The sequence below is a fragment of the Carcharhinus amblyrhynchos genome, chromosome 34 (genome assembly GCF_965287045.1).
Source record: "Carcharhinus amblyrhynchos chromosome 34, sCarAmb.v2.hapA, whole genome shotgun sequence".
NCBI lineage: Eukaryota > Metazoa > Chordata > Chondrichthyes > Carcharhiniformes > Carcharhinidae > Carcharhinus > Carcharhinus amblyrhynchos.
Genome location: NC_137357.1, coordinates 4,402,459 through 4,421,497, shown reverse-complemented (window position 1 = coordinate 4,421,497; position 19,039 = coordinate 4,402,459). Strand labels below are relative to the sequence as shown.

The window sequence follows — 19,039 nt, the reverse complement described above, 5'->3', positions numbered from 1 at the left end:
ACTGTTAGTCTCCAAGTTATAGATTTTATAAATGGTTGCACTCTAAACTCTCTAGTTAATTCCAAGAGAGAACGAAGTTGGGGATTCAAAGGATTGCTAAATAGCATGCCTGCCTGGATACAAGGCCTGTGTGATTCACATAACCAGGTCTTCGAGTATGGGAGTGTCTCTCGCAAGACATAGTTTCTGTTAAAAGATTTTTTTCGCAAGTATTCCAAAAAACCACAGAGTTGGTGGGTTAACGAGACTGAGTGACGGAGAGAGAGAGATGGAGTAAGAGCAGAGGAGGTCATGTATTCCTTATCCTTCTTCCTTTCGCAGGATTACGGATGCCCGCTACGAGAAGGTGCCTTTCTTAATTTTCGGAGATTTCAACGTGCGTCTGGACACGCAGAGAGTGGTTGAGGTAATGCTTTTGGATCACTGCGCCCTATAGTCTGTGTTATGGAAGCCCCATTGAGTTCTGGTGTGGGACACCCCACTCCTGTTCACTCTGACTGTGTAGAATTCTGGTTAAATTAAACTCTTCTTGTAAATTCCAGAAAGCAACTCCCTTTCCTGTTACTGAGCCAACTTCACATGCCTCTGATTCCATTTTTATGTAAGTGTGTGTGTGCTTGACAGTCAATCAAAAGTCTATATACATCAAATCAACCACATTACCTTTGTCAATGCTAACTCAAGCTTGATTAACCCAATACACTCCCATCTGCCCTCCCACATTCTCCCCTCCATAAACTCAGCTAGAACTCTGCTATCATAGAGTTACAGGGTCATAGAGATTTACAGCATCTTCTTGTCCGTGCCACCCTTTTTTTGTAAAGTCCTAAGCTGGTCCCAATTGCCTGCCTTTGGCCCATATCCCTTTATACCCATCTTACCCATGTAACTGTCCAAATGCTTTTTAAAAGACAAAATTGTACCCACCTCTACTACTACTCTGGCAGCTCCTTCCAGACACTCACCATCCTCTGTGTGAAAAAATTGCCCCTCTGGACCCTTTTGTATCTCTCCCCTCTCACCTTAAACCGATGCTGTCTAGGTTTCGACTCCCCTACCTTTGGGAAAAGATATTGACTATCTCACTGATCTGTGCCGCTCATTATTTTATAGACCTCTATAAGATCACCCCTCAGCCTCCTACCCTCCAGAGAAAAAAGTCCCAGTCTATCCCAGCCTATCCTTATAACTCAAACCATCAAGTCCTGGTAGCATCCTAATAAATCTATTCTGCACTCTTTTTTTAGTTTAATAATATCCTTTCTATAATAGGGTGACCAGAACTGTACGCAGTATTCCAAGTGTGGCCTTACCAATATCTTGTACAACTTCAACAAGACGTCCCAACTCCTGAATTTAATGTTCTGACCAATGAAACCAAGCATATCGAATGCCTTCTTCGCCACTTTGTCCACCTGTGACTCCACTTTCAAGGAGCCATGAACGTGTATCCCTAGATCTCTTTTCTGTAACTTTCCCCAACACCCGACCATTAACTAAGTCCTGCCCTGGTTCAGTCTACCAAAATGCGTCACCTCGCATTTATCTAAATTTAAACTGCATCTGCCATTCGTCAGCCACTGGTCCAATTGATCAATTGCTGTCTAGGTCTTAACTTGCACTGAGTCCCCATTCCCCTGTCACCCCCTCCCTCCTCGAACTTGCTGACCCACAGTAACTCCCGATCAAGAAACCTCCAATTTAAAAAATTCTCACCCTTGTTTTCGAGTCTCTTCCTGGTGTCATCGCTCCGTATCTCCAGCAGCCTCCCATAACCCTCCAAGATCACTGCGCTGCTTTGAGTTTAAGTTTACGTATTAGTGTCATCACTCTCCTTACATGAACACTGCAATGAAGTTACTGTGAAAATCTAGTAGTCACACTCTGGTGCCTATTCGGGGTTACACTGAGGGAGAATTTAGCACCTAACCAGCACGTCTCTCGGACTGTAGGAGGAAATGAGTCTCCTTAGATTAACACTGCAATGAAGTTACTGTGACAATCCCCTATTTGCCACACTCTGGTGCCTGTTCAGGTTACACTGAGGGAGAATTTAACACCTTACCAGCATGTCTTGCGGACTGTGGGAGGAAACCGGAGCATCCGGAGGAAACCCACACAGACACGGGGAGAACGTGCAGACTCCACACAGACGGTGACCCAAGCCGGGAATCGACCCCGGGTCTCTGGCGCTGTGAGGCAGCAGTGCTAACCACTGTGCCGGCTGATGATGTGGCATATTTTGCTTCATAATGTCACTGTAAATGAGTGTGAAACTTGTTGTTTATAAAGCTTTTATTTTTATTTATTCACCCGTGGGATATGGGTGTCTCTGACTAGGTCAGCATTTATTGTCCATCCCTAGTTGCCCCTTGAGAAGGTGTTGGTGAGCCACCACCTTGAATCGCTGCAGTCCCCGTGCTGTGGGTTGACCCACAGTGCCGTTAGGGAGGGAATCCCAGGATTTTGACCCAGCAACTGTGAAGGAACCACGACTTTTGTCAACACACTTGCAACGCCTTGATCTTAAAAATTCTCTCACTTGTTTGCAAGTCCCTCCCTGGTGTCATCTCTCCGTATTTCTAGCAGCCTCCCATAACCCTCCGAGATCACTGCGCTCCTTTGAGTTTAAGTTTACATATTGGTGCCCTCGGTCTCCTTATATTAACACTGCAATGAAGTTACTGTGAAAATCCCCTCGTCACCCCAACTTGCAGGTGGTGGTTTTCCCAATGTCTTTGTCCTTCTAGATGGTTGTGGGTTTGGAAGGTGCTGTGTAAGGATGAGTTGCTGCAGTGCATCTTGTAGATGGTACACACTGCTGCTACTGAGTGTCGGTGGTGGAGGGAGTGAATGTTTGTGGATGGGGGGCCAATCGAGCAGTTTAGTTAATGTGAATGATATCACGGTGATGAGAACAACACTTCCCTCTGCCTTTTGTCTCAGACTCTGTGTAGCACAGCCTCGGTCCAGACCATACCGAACGAAGATGCTGAAGACGTGAAGAAAGTGATCTTCCAAGAAAGAGGAAATGACCATAAGGTATTGTACATCTGCCTGAAAGAGAGAATCTCCATCGTTTCGGAGCACTCACCCTGTCTGCTCTGGGAGTCAGCCTGTGCTTTAATTTGGAACTCAAGGATCACTTGTCCCCAAATCCCCCCCCCACCCTCCTGGTGTTCGGTCGCAGGATAATAGACATCACGAGGCAAAGGTGCCGTTTGTTGTTGTTATTAGCCAGGTCAGAAACTCCAAAGTGTTTTAGGGAGCCCCCTCTCGGATCATTAGCTTTTCAGTTTTAATTCAGCAAATATTCCACTTCAGGTACAATTCAAATGACCCACGTGGAAGCTTTTATCGAACAAAGTTTAAGAATATAGTTAACGAGTATAGTAAGAAACTTAACAATAAAGCCCAAAGTATTCCAAGTGGGGCCTTACCAATGTCTTGTACAACTTCAACCAGACGTCCAAAGGTGCACATTGGCCTTGCTGAATTGTCTCTTAATATGTAAAGATGTGCAGGTTAGGTGGATTGGCCATGGTAAATTGCCCCATAGTGTCCAAAGATGTGCAGGTTAGATGGATTGGCCATGTTAAATTGTCCCTCAGTGTCCAAAGATGTGCAGGTTAGGTGGATTGGCCATGCTGAATTGCCCCATAGTGTCCAAAGATGTGCAGGTTAGGTGGATTGGCCATGGTAAATTGTTCCTTAGTGTCCAAAGACATGTGGGTTAGGTGGATTGGCCATGCTAAATTGCCTGTTAGTGTTTAAAGATGTGTAGGTTAGGGGGATTAGCAGGGTAAATATGTGGCGTTGTGGGGATAGGGCCTGGGTAGAATTGTGGTTGGTGCAGATTGATGGGCTGAATGGCCTCTTCTTGAATTGTAGAAATTCTATAATCCATGAACTTTTACCAATTACTAACAAGAAAGGAAAAAAACTCACTCTCGGGTGGCACAGTGGTTAGCACTGCTACCTCACAGCACCAGGGACCCGGGTTCAATTCCCGGTTCGGGTCACTGTCAGTGTGGAGTCTGCACATTCCCCCCATGACTGTGTGAGTTTCCTCTGTCCCTCGATAAATGTGTGAGTTAGGTTGATTGGCCATGCTAAATTGCCCCTTCGTGTCAGTAGGATCAGCAGGGTAAATATCCCATCATCCTGGGGCAATGCTGAGCTTTTCCCAGCATGCACCTCACACTGGCTGGCCAATTAACGGGCTCCCCAAAAACCTGCCTCTTTGACCAGATGTTTGGTCACTTGACCTAATATCTCCCTACATGACTCTCATTCTGTCTAGCAATGCTCCCGCGGTGTATCATGGGATGTTTCAGTTGACAATCTTGGTTAGATAATGGATGGTTGTGTTTTGGTCAGTAGTTTTACGAATTTCTCTTGAACGTACAGGTGCTGCTGAGGATTGAATCAAAGACCTTCGACTATTTCGACCAGGATGTCTTCCGCCACAACAACGGAAAAGCAGTGCGTAACCTCAAATCTGTACCTCCTCCTGATATTCCTGTGTCCGAACCTTCCTCGCCTACCGTTAACCCTCTGCCTCTCTCTCTCTCTCTTGCGTTAGCTTTTAGAATTCGACCAGGAACTGACCACATTCTTCAACGAAATCCGCGAACTGGATATCGAGTTCCCTCCGAGGTAGGTGAATGGGGAGGAGAGGAGTTGCAAAAGAGAGACATGTTGTCAAAGCTTTTCCTCTGGAAGTCAACAGGACAATGCCCAATTTCCAATGGGAAACTTTTGCATTCTTGCCAATCTGTTCTGATGAGTCCAAGGTGGAAAAGTTTTGATAGCACATCTCTTTTTACAACAGTACACAGGCGCTGTACTAAAACGATTTTTAAAAAATGCAGATTCCCAACCCTAATCTCTTGAAAAATCATTTCTCTTGCTCCGAGCAGTAGTGTCCCCAGTCGGTGACAAGATTCCATTTCCGCATGTCCAGATATTTAAAGTCTGTTTGTCAGTGTCACAAGTTGGCTTACATTAACACTGCAATGAAGTTAGTGTGAAAATCCCCTAGTCGCCACACTCCTGTTCGGGTACACTGAGGGAGAATTTAGCACCTAACCCACACGCCTTTCAGACTGTGGGAGGAGACTGGAGGAAACTTCATGACAACCTCCCTTGTTCTGAATGCACCTAGTAACTCACTATCTCCAACCTCAGTGCTGTCTACCTCTCCCAGCATCCCGAGAATCTTGGTTAACCCTTCTGAGTTTTACCTCCTAGCAGTCGCATTCCCATAAGGTTCATGGTGGGAGATGTAGGAGGGATGTCCGAGGTAGATTCTTCACTCAGAGAGTGGTTGGGGTGTGGAATGCACTGCCTGCTGTGATGGTGGAGTTGGACACTTTAGGAACTTTCAAGCGGTTATTGGATAGGCACATGGAGCACACCTGAATGATAGGGAGTGGGATAGCTTGATCTTGGGTTCAGACATAGCTCAGCACAACACCAAGGGCTGAAGGGCCTGTACTGTGCTGTAATGTTCTGTGTTCTAAGGTGAGAGTTGAGGGAAGCAATGGCCTAGTGGTATTATCACTAGGGTATCAATCCAGAAACTCAGCTAATGTTCTGGGGACCCGGGTTCGAATCCCGCCATGGCCAATGGTGGAATTTGAACTCAATAAAATATATCTGGAATTAAGAATCTACTGATGACCATGAAACCATTGTCGGTAAAACCCATCTGGTTCCCTTTGAGGAAGGAAATCTGCCGTCCTTACCCAGGTCTGGCCTACATGTGACTCCAGAGTCACAGCAATGTGGTTGACTCTCAACTGCCCTCCAAGGGCAACTGGGGATGGGCAATAAATACTCCCAGGGACACCCAGGGGAAAAAGGTTCAGACTTGAAACCATTTAATGATTCAGACTCCCCCATGCTATGGGGCAGCAAGTTCCATAAATTCACCATCCTCTGTGATGCAGTTATGGCCAAAACATTGAATGTATTCAAGAGGCAGCTGGATATAGCACTTGGGGTGAATGGGGAAAAAGCAGGATTAAGCTATTGAGTTGGATGATCAGCCATAATCGTGATTCATGACAGAGCAGGCTCGAAGGGCCGAATGGCCTCTTCTGCTGCTATCTTCTATGTTTCATTTGCTATATTTAACTGTAACTGAGGGAGTGTCGTGCTGCCTGTAGGTGAGGCATTAAGCACCGTCTTGGGTGGGGAGGATGGATGTTCAAGATTTTCACGGAGCTGTTTCACAGAAGAGCGAGGAAATCTTTTCCCCATGTTTGTCCTTCAGTTGCTAAAAGGAAAAGGATGGCGATTGGGCCATGTTGCTTGTGGGATCCTGCTGTGCACACAAATTGGGCTGTGCCGTTTGTAGAAATTAACGTAGAACCGCTACTGTGCAGATGGAGGCCACTCAGCCCATCGAGTCTGCAATCCCACCCAGGCCCTATCCCTGTAACCCCACATAGGTACCCCACTAGTCCCTCTAACATACACATCCTGGGACATTGAGGGGCAGTTTAGCTTCAACCTAACCCACAGATCTGTGGGAGGAAACCAGAGCACCCAGGGGAAATCCAAGCAGACACTGGGGGAGAATGTGCAGACTCCACACACACGTGACCCGAGCCAGGAATGAAACCTGAGGCCGTGGTGTGGAGATGCCAGCGTTGGACGGGGGTGGGCACAGAAAGTCATCTCACAACACCAGGTTAAAGCCCAACAGGCTTATTTGGCAGCACCAGCTTTCGGAGTCTCGCTCCTTCCTCAGGTGATGAAGGAGCAGTGCTCTGAAAGGTTGTGTGGCCAAATAGACCTGTTGGGCTTTAACCTGATGTTGTGAGACTTCTTACTTTGCTGTGAGGCAGCAGTGCTAACCACTGTGCCACCATGCTGCCCTGCTTAAGTTGTCATTCCAGCTATGGCTAAATATTGATTTCACCTTGTTCCAAAGGATTAAGGATGCTCGCTTCAAATAAAGCAATAAGTATCATGAAACTATAGTTAAAAGCAGTTAGAAACGACAGATGATGATATTAAAAAGAAGAGTTACAACAATTGTGGAAATTAAATGATGACAAACATTTCTCTCAAGTAACGGAAAATGATAATTAGCCAACAAGGCCTTCAGTGAGGCCAACGCTTGTGTGTTCAGAGTAAGCAACTAATTTAAACCTTGCATCAGTTTCATAAACACTGCATTTTAGGTTAAGACACAGGATCAAGCAAAGGTACGTTCCAGTGACAATTACCAAAAGACAAAATATGGTGAGATAAGAACTAGGAGCAGGAGTTGTCCATGTGGCCCCTCAAGCCTGCTCTGCCATTCAATAAGATCATCTTTTCATGGACTCAGCTTACCTGCCCACTCACCATAACCCTTAATTCCTTTACTGTTCAAAGATTCATCTTTCCTTGCCTTCAAAACATTCAATGAGGTAGCCTCAACTGGGCAGGGAGTTCCACAGATGTACAACCCTTTGTGTGAAGAAGTTCCTCCTCAACTCAGTCCTAAATCTGTTCCCCTTATTTTGAGGCCATGCAGCACCCCCGCCATTCTAGTTTCACCCGCCAGTGGAAACAACTTCCCTGCTTCTATCTTATCTTCATAATCTTACATGTTTCTATAAGATCTCCCCTCATTCTTCTCAATTCCAATACATTACACTAATGAAGGAGATGGTGTTCCATTGGATAAGAAAGGGCAAAAAGCTATGGATTGTGTATGCAAATGAAGGTTTGGAATGTTGCTCGTTTCTCATTTGTTGTCATTAACCATAATTGTTATTTATCTGTGCAAATCGACAGAACATCACAGTAAACTGTGTCTGTTCTCCTTGCCAGCAGGTAAAAGTTCAAAGTCTTTGTGTACAAACCATCCTAATCCTCAAAAAAAAAGCCTTTTCCGTTTTATTTGATAACGAGAATCTCGTAACTTCTTTCCAGTTACCCTTACAGCGAAGTCAACACAGAGGGGACGCTGTACGCCAACACTCGATGTCCAGCGTGGTGTGACCGGATCCTCATGTCTCCCTCCGCCAATGAAGTCGTGATAAAGGTAAAGACTTAAGTTTTCTCGACCGATCCCTGGGATGAAGGGGGTTTGTCTTCAGAGGAGGGGTTGGGAGTTTTTTTTTTGTTATGCAGGTGGTACAAAGGAGGGACAGGTAGAAAGAGAAAACACTGCAAAATCTCAGCAGGTCTGGAAGGAGAGGTAAAAGCTGATGTTTCGAGTCCAGATAACCCCTTTGTCAAAGCTAAAAGTGGGAGATATTGATACTGCAGGGGGAGGCAATGAGTCACAGAGAGCAGGGGGAAAGGCTGCTAATGGCAGCCTGTAGAGAGAATAAAGGGTGTGAACGGCCCAATGGCAGGGAAACTGAAATGAAGATGTTGTGGGGGGGTGGGGAATGGATGGGACAGATTTAGAAAAGGAGGACAAGAAGTAAAGAAAGGGGCGGAAGGCAGGGGAAACAATTCGGAAGAAAAATAAAGACACTAAAGAAATAAAAGGTAGCGAACAGTTAAAAATGAAATAGAATGAAATCAGAGGCCCGAGGTGGGGTTGAGCGAATCATCTGAAGTTATTGAATTCCATGTTGAGACTGGAAGGCTGTAAAGTGCTGAGCTGGAAGGTGAGATGCTGTTTCTCCAGTTTGGGTTCAGCTTCACTGGAACATTGCAGATAGCCAAGGACGGACATGGGAGCAGGATCGTGTGGTAAGATGGCAAGCAACAGGAAGGTCAGGATTCCTGATTGCACACAGACTGAAGGTACTCAGCAAAGCGATCACCCAGTCTACGCATGGCCTCTCCGATGGAGAGGAGATTGGGAGCTGCGAATGCAGTAGACCAAATTGAAAGAGGTCCCAGTGAAACACTGCTTAACCTAGATGGTGTTTTGGATGGTGAGCATGGAAGAGGTAAAGGAACAAGTGTTACACCTTCTGCAACTGCATGGGAAGGTGCCATGGGCAACAGAGAGGTGTTAGGTATAATGGAGGAGTGGACTAGGTTACCCTGGAGGGAACAGTCTCCGTGGAATGCTGACAGAGTGAGTGAAGGGACAGGTAATACTGAGGAAGCAGGGAGGCTGCAGAAGGACTTGGACAGGTTAGGAGAGGAGGCAAAGAAGTGGCAGACGGAATACAGTATGGGAAAGAGTGAGGTTATGCAGTTTGGTCGGAGGAATAGAGGTGTCAGCTATTTTCTAAATGGGGAAAGGGTTCAGATATCGGAAGCAGAAAGGGAGTGCCTAGTTCGGGATTCTCCAAAGGTTAATGTGCAGGTTCAGTTAGGAAGGCAAATGCAACGTTAGCATTCATGTCGAGATGGCTAGAATACAAGAGCAGGGATGTACTTCTGAGGCTGTATAAGGCTCTGGTCAGACCCCATTTGGAATATTGTGAGCAGTTTTTTGATTTGATTTGATTTATTGTTATCATGTGTACTGGGATACAGAAAGTATTATTTGATTTATTATTATCACGTGTATTGGGATACAGTGAAAAGTATTGTTTGATTTATTATTGTCACGTGTATTGGGATACAGTGAAAAGTATTGTTTGATTTATTATTGTCACGTGTATTGGGATACAGTGAGAAGTATTGTTTGATTTATTATTGTCACGTGTATTGGGATACAGTGAAAAGTATTGTTTGATTTATTATTGTAACGTGTATTGGGATACAGTGAGAAGTATTGTTTGATTTATTATTGTCACGTATTGGGATACAGTGAAAAGTATTGTTTGATTTATTATTGTCACATGTATTGGGATACAGTGAAAAGTATTGTTTGATTTATTATTGTCACGTGTATTGGGATACAGTGAAAAGTATTGTTTGATTTATTATTGTCACATGTATTGGGATACAGTGAAAAGTATTGTTTGATTTATTATTGTCACGTGTATTGGGATACAGTGAAAAGTATTGTTTGATTTATTATTGTCACGTGTATTGGGATACAGTGAAAAGTATTGTTTGATTTATTATTGTCACATGTATTGGGATACAGTGAAAAGTATTGTTTGATTTATTATTGTCACATGTACTGGGATACAGTGAAAAGTATTGTTTGATTTATTATTGTCACATGTACTGGGATACAGTGAGAAGTATTTGATTTATTGTCACATGTACTGGGATACAGTGGAAAGTATTGTTTGATTTATTATTGTCACATGTATTGAGATACAGTGAAAAGTATTGTTTGATTTATTATTGTCACGTGTTGGGATACAGAAAGTATTGTTTGATTTATTATTGTCACGTACTGGGATACAGTGAAAAGTATTGTTTGATTTATTATTGTCACGTGTATTGGGATACAGTGAAAAGTATTGTTTGATTTATTATTGTCACGTACTGGGATTCAGTGAAAAGTATTGTTTGATTTATTATTGTCACATGTACTGGGATACAGTGAAAAGTATTGTTTGATTTATTATTGTCCCATATACTGGGATACAGTGAAAAGTATTGTTTGATTTATTATTGTCACGTGTATTGGGATACAGTGAAAAGTATTGTTTGATTTATTATTGTCACGTACTGGGATTCAGTGAAAAGTATTGTTTGATTTATTATTGTCACATGTATTGGGATACAGTGAAAAGTATTGTTTGATTTATTATTGTCACGTGTACTGGGATACAGTGAAAAGTATTGTTTGATTTATTATTGTCACATGTATTGGGATACAGTGAAAAGTATTGTTTGATTTATTATTGTCACGTGTACTGGGATACAGTGAAAAGTATTGTTTGATTTATTATTGTCACATGTATTGGGATACAGTGAAAAGTATTGTTTGATTTATTATTGTCACGTGTATTGGGATACAGTGAAAAGTATTGTTTGATTTATTATTGTCACATGTATTGGGATACAGAAAGTATTGTTTGATTTATTATTGTCACATGTAGTGGAGACAGTGAAAAGTATTGTTTCTTGTGCGCTATACAGTCAAAGCATACTGTTCATAGAGAAGGAAAGGAGAGAGTGCAGAATGTAGTGTTACAGTCATAGCGAGAGTGTCGAGAAAGATCAGCTTAATGCAAGGTAAATCTATTCAAAAGTCTGACAGCAGCAGGGAAGAAGCTGTTCTTGAATCCGTTGGTATGTGACCTCAGACTTTTGTATCTTTTTCCCAATGGAAGAAGGTGGAAGAGAGAATATCCGGGGTGTGTGGGGTCCTCGATTATGCTGGCTGCTTTGCCCAAGGCAGTGGGAAGTGTAGCTGGAGTCAATGGATTTTGGGCTTTCTACCGAAGGAAGGATGTGCTGGCCTTGGGAAGGGTCCAGAGGAGGTTCACAGGAATGATCCCTGGAATGAAGAGCTTGTTGTATGAGGAACTGTTGAGGACTCTGGTCTGTACTCGATGGAGTTTAGAAGGATGAGGGGGGGATCTTATTGAAACTTACAGGATACTGCGAGGCCTGGATGGAGTTTTAAAGTTCATGTATTCGTGTCACAAGTAGGCTTACATTAACACTGCAATGAAGTTACTGTGAAAATCCCCTAGTCGCCGCACTCTGGCGGGAGATGGGTTACACTGAGGGAGAATTTAGCACCTAACCAGCACGCCTTTCAGACTGTGGGAGGAAACCGGAGCGCCCGGAGGAAATTCACACAGACGTGGGGACAATGTGCAGACTCCACACAGTGACCCAAGCTGGGAATCGAACCCAGGTCCCTGGCGCTGTGGGGCAGCAGTGCTAATCACTGCCTCACCGTGCCTCAGATTAAAGGGACGACCGTTTGGAACCGAGATGAGGAGGAATTTGTTCAGCCAGAGGGTTTGGTGAATCTGTGGAACTCGTTGTCACAGAGGAGGCCGGGTCACTGAGTGTATTGAGTAGATGGGCTCTTGATTGGTAAGGGGGTCAAAGGTTACAGGGAGAAGGCAAGAGAATGGAGTTGAGAAGCTCAGCAGCAATGGTGGAGCAGACTCGATGGGCTGAATGGCCTAATTCTGCCCCAAAACTGTATGGTCTTGAGGAGGGCCGACACACAAGAAACAATCTTATCGAAGCAGGGTCACCCATTGAAGACAGCCGCCCCCACCCTCTCCCCCATCTCCCAGCAGTGGCAGCTGCAGGATATTGAATACATTGAAGGCTGATATATTTCTGATCAATAAAGTGGGAGGGGTTATGGGAAAGAAGCAGGAAAGGCACGAAAAGGTCAGGGAGAGAGGTGGGCTTTTAAACTGGGGCAAAATCATAGAGTCCCTGCAATGTAGAAAGAGGCCATTTGGCCCATCAAGTCTGCATCAATCACAATCCCACCCAGGCCCTATCCTCATAACCCCATGGGGGTTATGCATCAACCCCAACTAGTCTGCCTGACATCAAGGGGCAATGTATCATGGCCAATCCCCCTAACCTGCACATCTTTGGAGTGTGGGAGGAAACCAGAGCACCTGGAGGAAACCCACGCAGACACAGGGAGAGCGTGGAAATTTGACATAGACAGTGATGCAAGCCAGGAATTGAACCTGGGTCCCTGATGCTGTGAGGCAACAGTACTCATCGCAGTGCTACCGTGTGGAGGATAACGGGGTCCTGAGGGGACAATTCCAGAGGGTTGGGAATTGTCAGCCAATTAAAGATTGCAAAGTCATGGGGAAAAGTGAACAAGAGGTTCACATCAGAGCCTCTTTTCTCTTGATCAGTTGAACCAATCGAGCAGCTTGGAAAGGATTTTGTTGGAGTGGGTACAGAGAGATTGTTTCCTCTTGTTGGGGGAAGAGCAGAACTAAAGGTCATCGATAAAAATAGACACTGAGAAATCAATAGGGAATTCAGAAAAACCTCTTCACTCAGAGAGTGGGGAGAATGTGGAACTCACTGCCACAGGGAGAGGTGGAAGTGAATAGGGTGGGTGTTGTGAAGAGTGAGCTGGGTAAACATATGAGGGAGAAGGGAGGAGAGGGCGACAGCTGGAGGTTTAGATGAGAAAAGATAGAGGAGGCTTGAGTCAAACAAGTAAGATAGGGACTCCATACGCAGCCCTGTCCCCTATTGTATAAAACTCAGAAATAGAATGTAAATAATTCAAACTAACTCAGCCGGACAATATACCATCAACAGACATTAATACAGATTGTAGTCGGCCTCTGCTTTCTGTTCTGTAAATTAATCAGAGCTTTGTTAGAACATAGAACACTACAGCACAAACAGGCCCTTCGGCCCACAAGTTGCGCCGACCACATCACCTACCAACCTACAGACCTATCTATAACCCTCAATCTCATTAAACCCCATATACTCATCCAGAAGTCTTTTAAAAGACCCCAGCGAGTTCGCCTCCACCACCACTGACGGCAGCCGATTCCATTCACTCACCACCCTCTGAGTGAAAAACTTACCCCTAACATCACTTCTGAACCTCCCTCCCCGCACCTTAAATCTGTGTCCTCTCGTAGCGACCATTTCAAACCGGGGAAATAGCCTCTGAGAGTCCACCCTATCTATTCCTCTCAACATTTTGTAAACTTCTATCAGGTCGCCTCTCAACCTTCGTCTCTCCAGGGAAAAGAGTCCCAGCTCCCTCAACCTAACTTCATAAGGCATGCCTCCCAGTCCAGGCAACATCCTTGTAAATCTCCTCTGCACCCTTTCAATAGCTTCTACATCTTTCCTATAGTGAGGCGACCAGAACTGCGCACAATACTCCAAATGAGGCCTGACAAGGGTCTTATAAAGTTCCAGCATTACCTCCCGACTCCTAAACTCAATCCCTCGATTAATGAAGGCCAGTACACCATACGCCTTCTTGACCACCTCCTCCACCTGCGAGGCCGATTTAAGAGTCCTGTGGACCCGGACCCCAAGATCCTTCTGCTCCTCAACACTACTCAGACTTCTGCCCTTAATAGTGTACTCGTTCATCCCGTTGGTTCTGCCAAAATGGACGACAACACATTTATCCGCGTTGAAGTCCATCTGCCACTTCTCCGCCCAGTCCTGCATCCTATCTATGTCCTGCTGCAACTTTTGCCATCCTTCCAGATCATCCACAACACCACCGACCTTCGTGAAATTTTATCTCTCATTTTTCTATCTCTCTCCATCCCTCTTCATCTCTCACTTTCTCTCCTTTTCTATCTCTCATTTTCACTCCCTCTTCATCCCTCTCTCCATCTCTCAATATCTCTCTCTCTCTCTCTGTACATATCTTTCATTATCTCTCTCGCCATCTCGCAGTATCTCTCTCGCCGTCCCTCGCTCTGTCTCTCTCTCTCTCGCCGTCCCTCACTCTGTCTCTCTCTCTCTCGCCGTCCCTCGCTCTGTCTCTCTCTCTCGCCGTCCCTCGCTCTGTCTCTCTCTCTCTCGCCGTCCCTCGCTCTGTCTCTCTCTCTCTCTCTCTCGCCGTCCCTCGCTCTGTCTCTCTCTCTCGCCGTCCCTCGCTCTGTCTCTCTCTCTCTCGCCGTCCCTCGCTCTGTCTCTCTCTCTCTCGCCGTCCCTCGCTCTGTCTCTCTCTCTCTCGCCGTCCCTCGCTCTGTCTCTCTCTCTCTCGCCGTCCCTCGCTCTGTCTCTCTCTCTCTCGCCGTCCCTCGCTCTGTCTCTCTCTCTCTCGCCGTCCCTCGCTCTGTCTCTCTCTCTCTCGCCGTCCCTCGCTCTGTCTCTCTCTCTCTCGCCGTCCCTCGCTCTGTCTCTCTCTCTCTCGCCGTCCCTCGCTCTGTCTCTCTCTCTCTCGCCGTCCCTCGCTCTGTCTCTCTGTCTCGCCGTCCCTCGCTCTGTCTCTCTGTCTCGCCGTCCCTCGCTCTGTCTCTCTCTCTCGCCGTCCCTCGCTCTGTCTCTCTCTCTCGCCGTCCCTCGCTCTGTCTCTCTCTCTCGCCGTCCCTCGCTCTGTCTCTCTCTCTCTCGCCGTCCCTCGCTCTGTCTCTCTCTCTCTCGCCGTCCCTCGCTCTGTCTCTCTCTCTCTCGCCGTCCCTCGCTCTGTCTCTCTCTCTCTCTCGCCGTCCCTCGCTCTGTCTCTCTCTCTCTCGCCGTCCCTCGCTCTGTCTCTCTCTCTCTCGCCGTCCCTCGCTCTGTCTCTCTCTCTCTCGCCGTCCCTCGCTCTGTCTCTCTCTCTCTCGCCGTCCCTCGCTCTGTCTCTCTCTCTCTCGCCGTCCCTCGCTCTGTCTCTCTCTCTCTCGCCGTCCCTCGCTCTGTCTCTCTCTCTCTCGCCGTCCCTCGCTCTGTCTCTCTCTCTCTCGCCGTCCCTCGCTCTGTCTCTCTCTCTCTCGCCGTCCCTCGCTCTGTCTCTCTCTCTCTCGCCGTCCCTCGCTCTGTCTCTCTCTCTCTCGCCGTCCCTCGCTCTGTCTCTCTCTCTCTCGCCGTCCCTCGCTCTGTCTCTCTCTCTCTCGCCGTCCCTCGCTCTGTCTCTCTCTCTCTCGCCGTCCCTCGCTCTGTCTCTCTCTCTCTCGCCGTCCCTCGCTCTGTCTCTCTCTCTCTCGCCGTCCCTCGCTCTGTCTCTCTCTCTCTCGCCGTCCCTCGCTCTGTCTCTCTCTCTCTCGCCGTCCCTCGCTCTGTCTCTCTCTCTCTCGCCGTCCCTCGCTCTGTCTCTCTCTCTCTCGCCGTCCCTCGCTCTGTCTCTCTCTCTCTCGCCGTCCCTCGCTCTGTCTCTCTCTCTCTCGCCGTCCCTCGCTCTGTCTCTCTCTCTCTCGCCGTCCCTCGCTCTGTCTCTCTCTCTCTCGCCGTCCCTCGCTCTGTCTCTCTCTCTCTCGCCGTCCCTCGCTCTGTCTCTCTCTCTCTCGCCGTCCCTCGCTCTGTCTCTCTCTCTCTCGCCGTCCCTCGCTCTGTCTCTCTCTCTCTCGCCGTCCCTCGCTCTGTCTCTCTCTCTCTCGCCGTCCCTCGCTCTGTCTCTCTCTCTCTCGCCGTCCCTCGCTCTGTCTCTCTCTCTCTCGCCGTCCCTCGCTCTGTCTCTCTCTCTCTCGCCGTCCCTCGCTCTGTCTCTCTCTCTCTCGCCGTCCCTCGCTCTGTCTCTCTCTCTCTCGCCGTCCCTCGCTCTGTCTCTCTCTCTCTCGCCGTCCCTCGCTCTGTCTCTCTCTCTCTCGCCGTCCCTCGCTCTGTCTCTCTCTCTCTCGCCGTCCCTCGCTCTGTCTCTCTCTCTCTCGCCGTCCCTCGCTCTGTCTCTCTCTCTCTCGCCGTCCCTCGCTCTGTCTCTCTCTCTCTCGCCGTCCCTCGCTCTGTCTCTCTCTCTCTCGCCGTCCCTCGCTCTGTCTCTCTCTCTCTCGCCGTCCCTCGCTCTGTCTCTCTCTCTCTCGCCGTCCCTCGCTCTGTCTCTCTCTCTCTCGCCGTCCCTCGCTCTCGCTCCCCCCATCTTGCCAGGAGGAATTATGGGACAGATGGCCAGGCATTTTGTCAGGGAGAGGGCACTCACAAGTCCCAGACCCCAGGAGAGGAGAGGAGAGGGGTCGGGGTAAGGGATGGGATCACTTGAAGAAGGCGTAAGAAGGAGAAGTTGGGAGGGGAGCAAATGACTCTACGGACTCCCAATTACAGTATGATTAATCTAGATAAGTACAACCCGGCCTAATATTCAGAATCCGCAACATTTTTACATGTCTCACCAGATAGATATTCCGGATCTTTCCACATAGAGGTAGATTTTCACTCAATGAAATGTCCACGGATGGTAAATATCCCTTTAAGGCTCTGTGATTCTGGTAGAGACCTTTCACTGCCTCCAGGAATGCTGGGAAGGTAGGCCTCCATTGTAGCCTCCTGTTTAACAGCAGGATAAGATGTGATAGCTGAGCCCATAGCTGTTAGGACTGTGAAATTGTGGCTGGAAGCACACAGTATGGATTAATTTAGGCCTCCTATACATAATTTAATCACCCAATGAATGCCAACACTGAGATCAGCTGACCACAGAGGTCAAGATTATGGACAGAAGATGATATCACTGGAGTGTAACCATGTATTTTGATCAGAAATCATTTTGTATTTCAGGGAAAATATGTTTACGATCTGATGGGACCTTCAGTCTGCATGGGAGATCATAAGGTAAAGACCATCAAACACTCCCAGGACAGGCACAGCACGGGGTTAGATACAGAGTAAAGCTCCCTCTATACTGTCCCCATCAAACACTCCCAGGACAGGTACAGCACGGGGTTAGATACAGAGTAAAGCTCCCTCTACACTGTCCCCATCAAACACTCCCAGGACAGGTACAGCACGGGGTTAGATACAGAGTAAAGCTCCCTCTACACTGTCCCCATCAAACACTCCCAGGACAGGTACAGCACGGGGTTAGATACAGAGTAAAGCTCCCTCTACACTGTCCCCCATCAAACACTCCCAGGACAGGTACAGCACGGGGTTAGATACAGAGTAAAGCTCCCTCTACACTGTCCCCATCAAACACTCCCAGGACAGGTACAGCACGGGGTTAGATACAGAGTAAAGCTCCCTCTACACTGTCCCCCATCAAACACTCCCAGGACAGGTACAGCACGGGGTTAGATACAGAGTAAAGCTCCCTCTACACTGTCCCCATCAAACACTCCCAGGACAGGTACAGCACGGGGTTAGATACAGAGTAAAGCTCCCTCTACACTGTCCCCCATCAAACACTCCCAGGACAGGTACAGCACGGGGTTAGATACAGAGTAAAGCTCCCTCTACACTGTCCCCCCATCAAACACTCCCAGGACAGGTACAGCACGGGGTTAGATACAGAGTAAAGCTCCCTCTACACTGTGCCCTCATCAAACACTCCCAGGACAGGTACAGCACAGGGTTAGATACAGAGTAAAGCTCCCTCTACACTGTCCCCCATCTAACACTCCCAGGACAGGTTCGGATTCCACCAACAGTTGGGAATAACTCTGACACTGTTAATTTTCTTTTTACACTAGTATGGATCACTAAACTCTCTCCTTTTTCTCTCTCCCCTACTCGACAAATCCAGCCTGTCTTCCTGTACTTTCAGCTGACAGATTGAAAACTAATGGGTAGGTACATGTGTCCGAATTGTGGGTCCACCTCTCTCGAATGCTGCTGCCTCCGCTGTGCTTTTAACGGATCTGCCACACTCCTCAAACAGTGACTATTTGTCCCCGTCCAAATGTTGAACATTATTCATGATTCCTCAGATACTGAAGCAGTCCAGGTCCAAACGCAACAAGATCTGGACAATATCCAGGCTTGGGCTGACAAGTGGCAACTAACATTCACGCCACACCAATGCCAGGCATCACCAATAAGTGACACTCTCACCACATTCAATGGTGTATCCATCACTGAATCCCCCCACTGTCAACATCCTGGGGGTTACCATTGACCAGAAACTGACCTGGACCCAGCCATATAAATACTGTGGTTACCGGAGCAGGTCAGAGGTTGGGAATCCTGCGGAGAGTAACTCACCTCCTGACTCCCCCCAAAGCCTGTCCCCCATCTACAAGGCACAAGTCAGGAGTGTGATGGAATACTCCCCACTTGCCTGGATGGGTGCAGCTCCCAACAACACTCAAGAAGCTCAACACCATCCAGGACAAAGCAGCCCCGCTTGATTGGCCCCCCATCCACAAACATTCACTCCCTCCACCACCGACACTCATTAGCAGCAGTGTGTACCATCTACAAGATGCACTGCAGCAACTCATCCTTAGACAGCACCTTCCAAACCCACAACCTCTACCATCTAGAAGGACAAGGGCAGCAGATACATGGGGAACACCACCACCTGCAAGTTCCCCTCCGAGCCACTCACCATCCTGACTTGGAAATATATCGGCCGTTCCTTCACCGTCGTTGGGTCAAAATCCTGGAATTCCTTCGCCAAGGGCATTGTGGGTCAACCCACAGTAGCGATTCAAGATGGCAGCTCACAACCACCTTGTCAAGGGGCAACTAGGGATGGGCAATAAATGCTGACCAGCCAGCGACGCCCATGTCCCACGAATGAAAAGGTTGCATTCATGTTTTCACCACTCCACACCCTTCAAACCAGTCTGCAGGTTCCAACTGGGCATCCGTTATCTGTCATCCAATTTTTGGAGGATTCCCCGCTCCCTCTCTCTGAGATCTGACTCCATGTTAA

The 19,039-nt window shown here is 47.5% G+C and overlaps 1 protein-coding gene across 1 annotated transcript in view; it reads left to right on the top strand.

Annotated features, from left to right (window-relative positions):
• Nucleotides 1-19,039, top strand: part of LOC145361250 (inositol polyphosphate-5-phosphatase A-like) — a 47,910-nt gene that overhangs the window by 26,384 nt on the left and 2,487 nt on the right. Inside the window, exons 9-15 of the mRNA XM_080216883.1 lie at nt 322-406; nt 2,947-3,042; nt 4,411-4,485; nt 4,586-4,659; nt 7,936-8,047; nt 16,942-16,995; nt 17,906-17,948. Of these exons, the coding sequence (XP_080073009.1) occupies nt 322-406; nt 2,947-3,042; nt 4,411-4,485; nt 4,586-4,659; nt 7,936-8,047; nt 16,942-16,995; nt 17,906-17,938 (529 nt within the window). The 3' untranslated portion in view covers nt 17,939-17,948. The remainder of the gene's footprint in view (nt 1-321; nt 407-2,946; nt 3,043-4,410; nt 4,486-4,585; nt 4,660-7,935; nt 8,048-16,941; nt 16,996-17,905; nt 17,949-19,039) is intronic.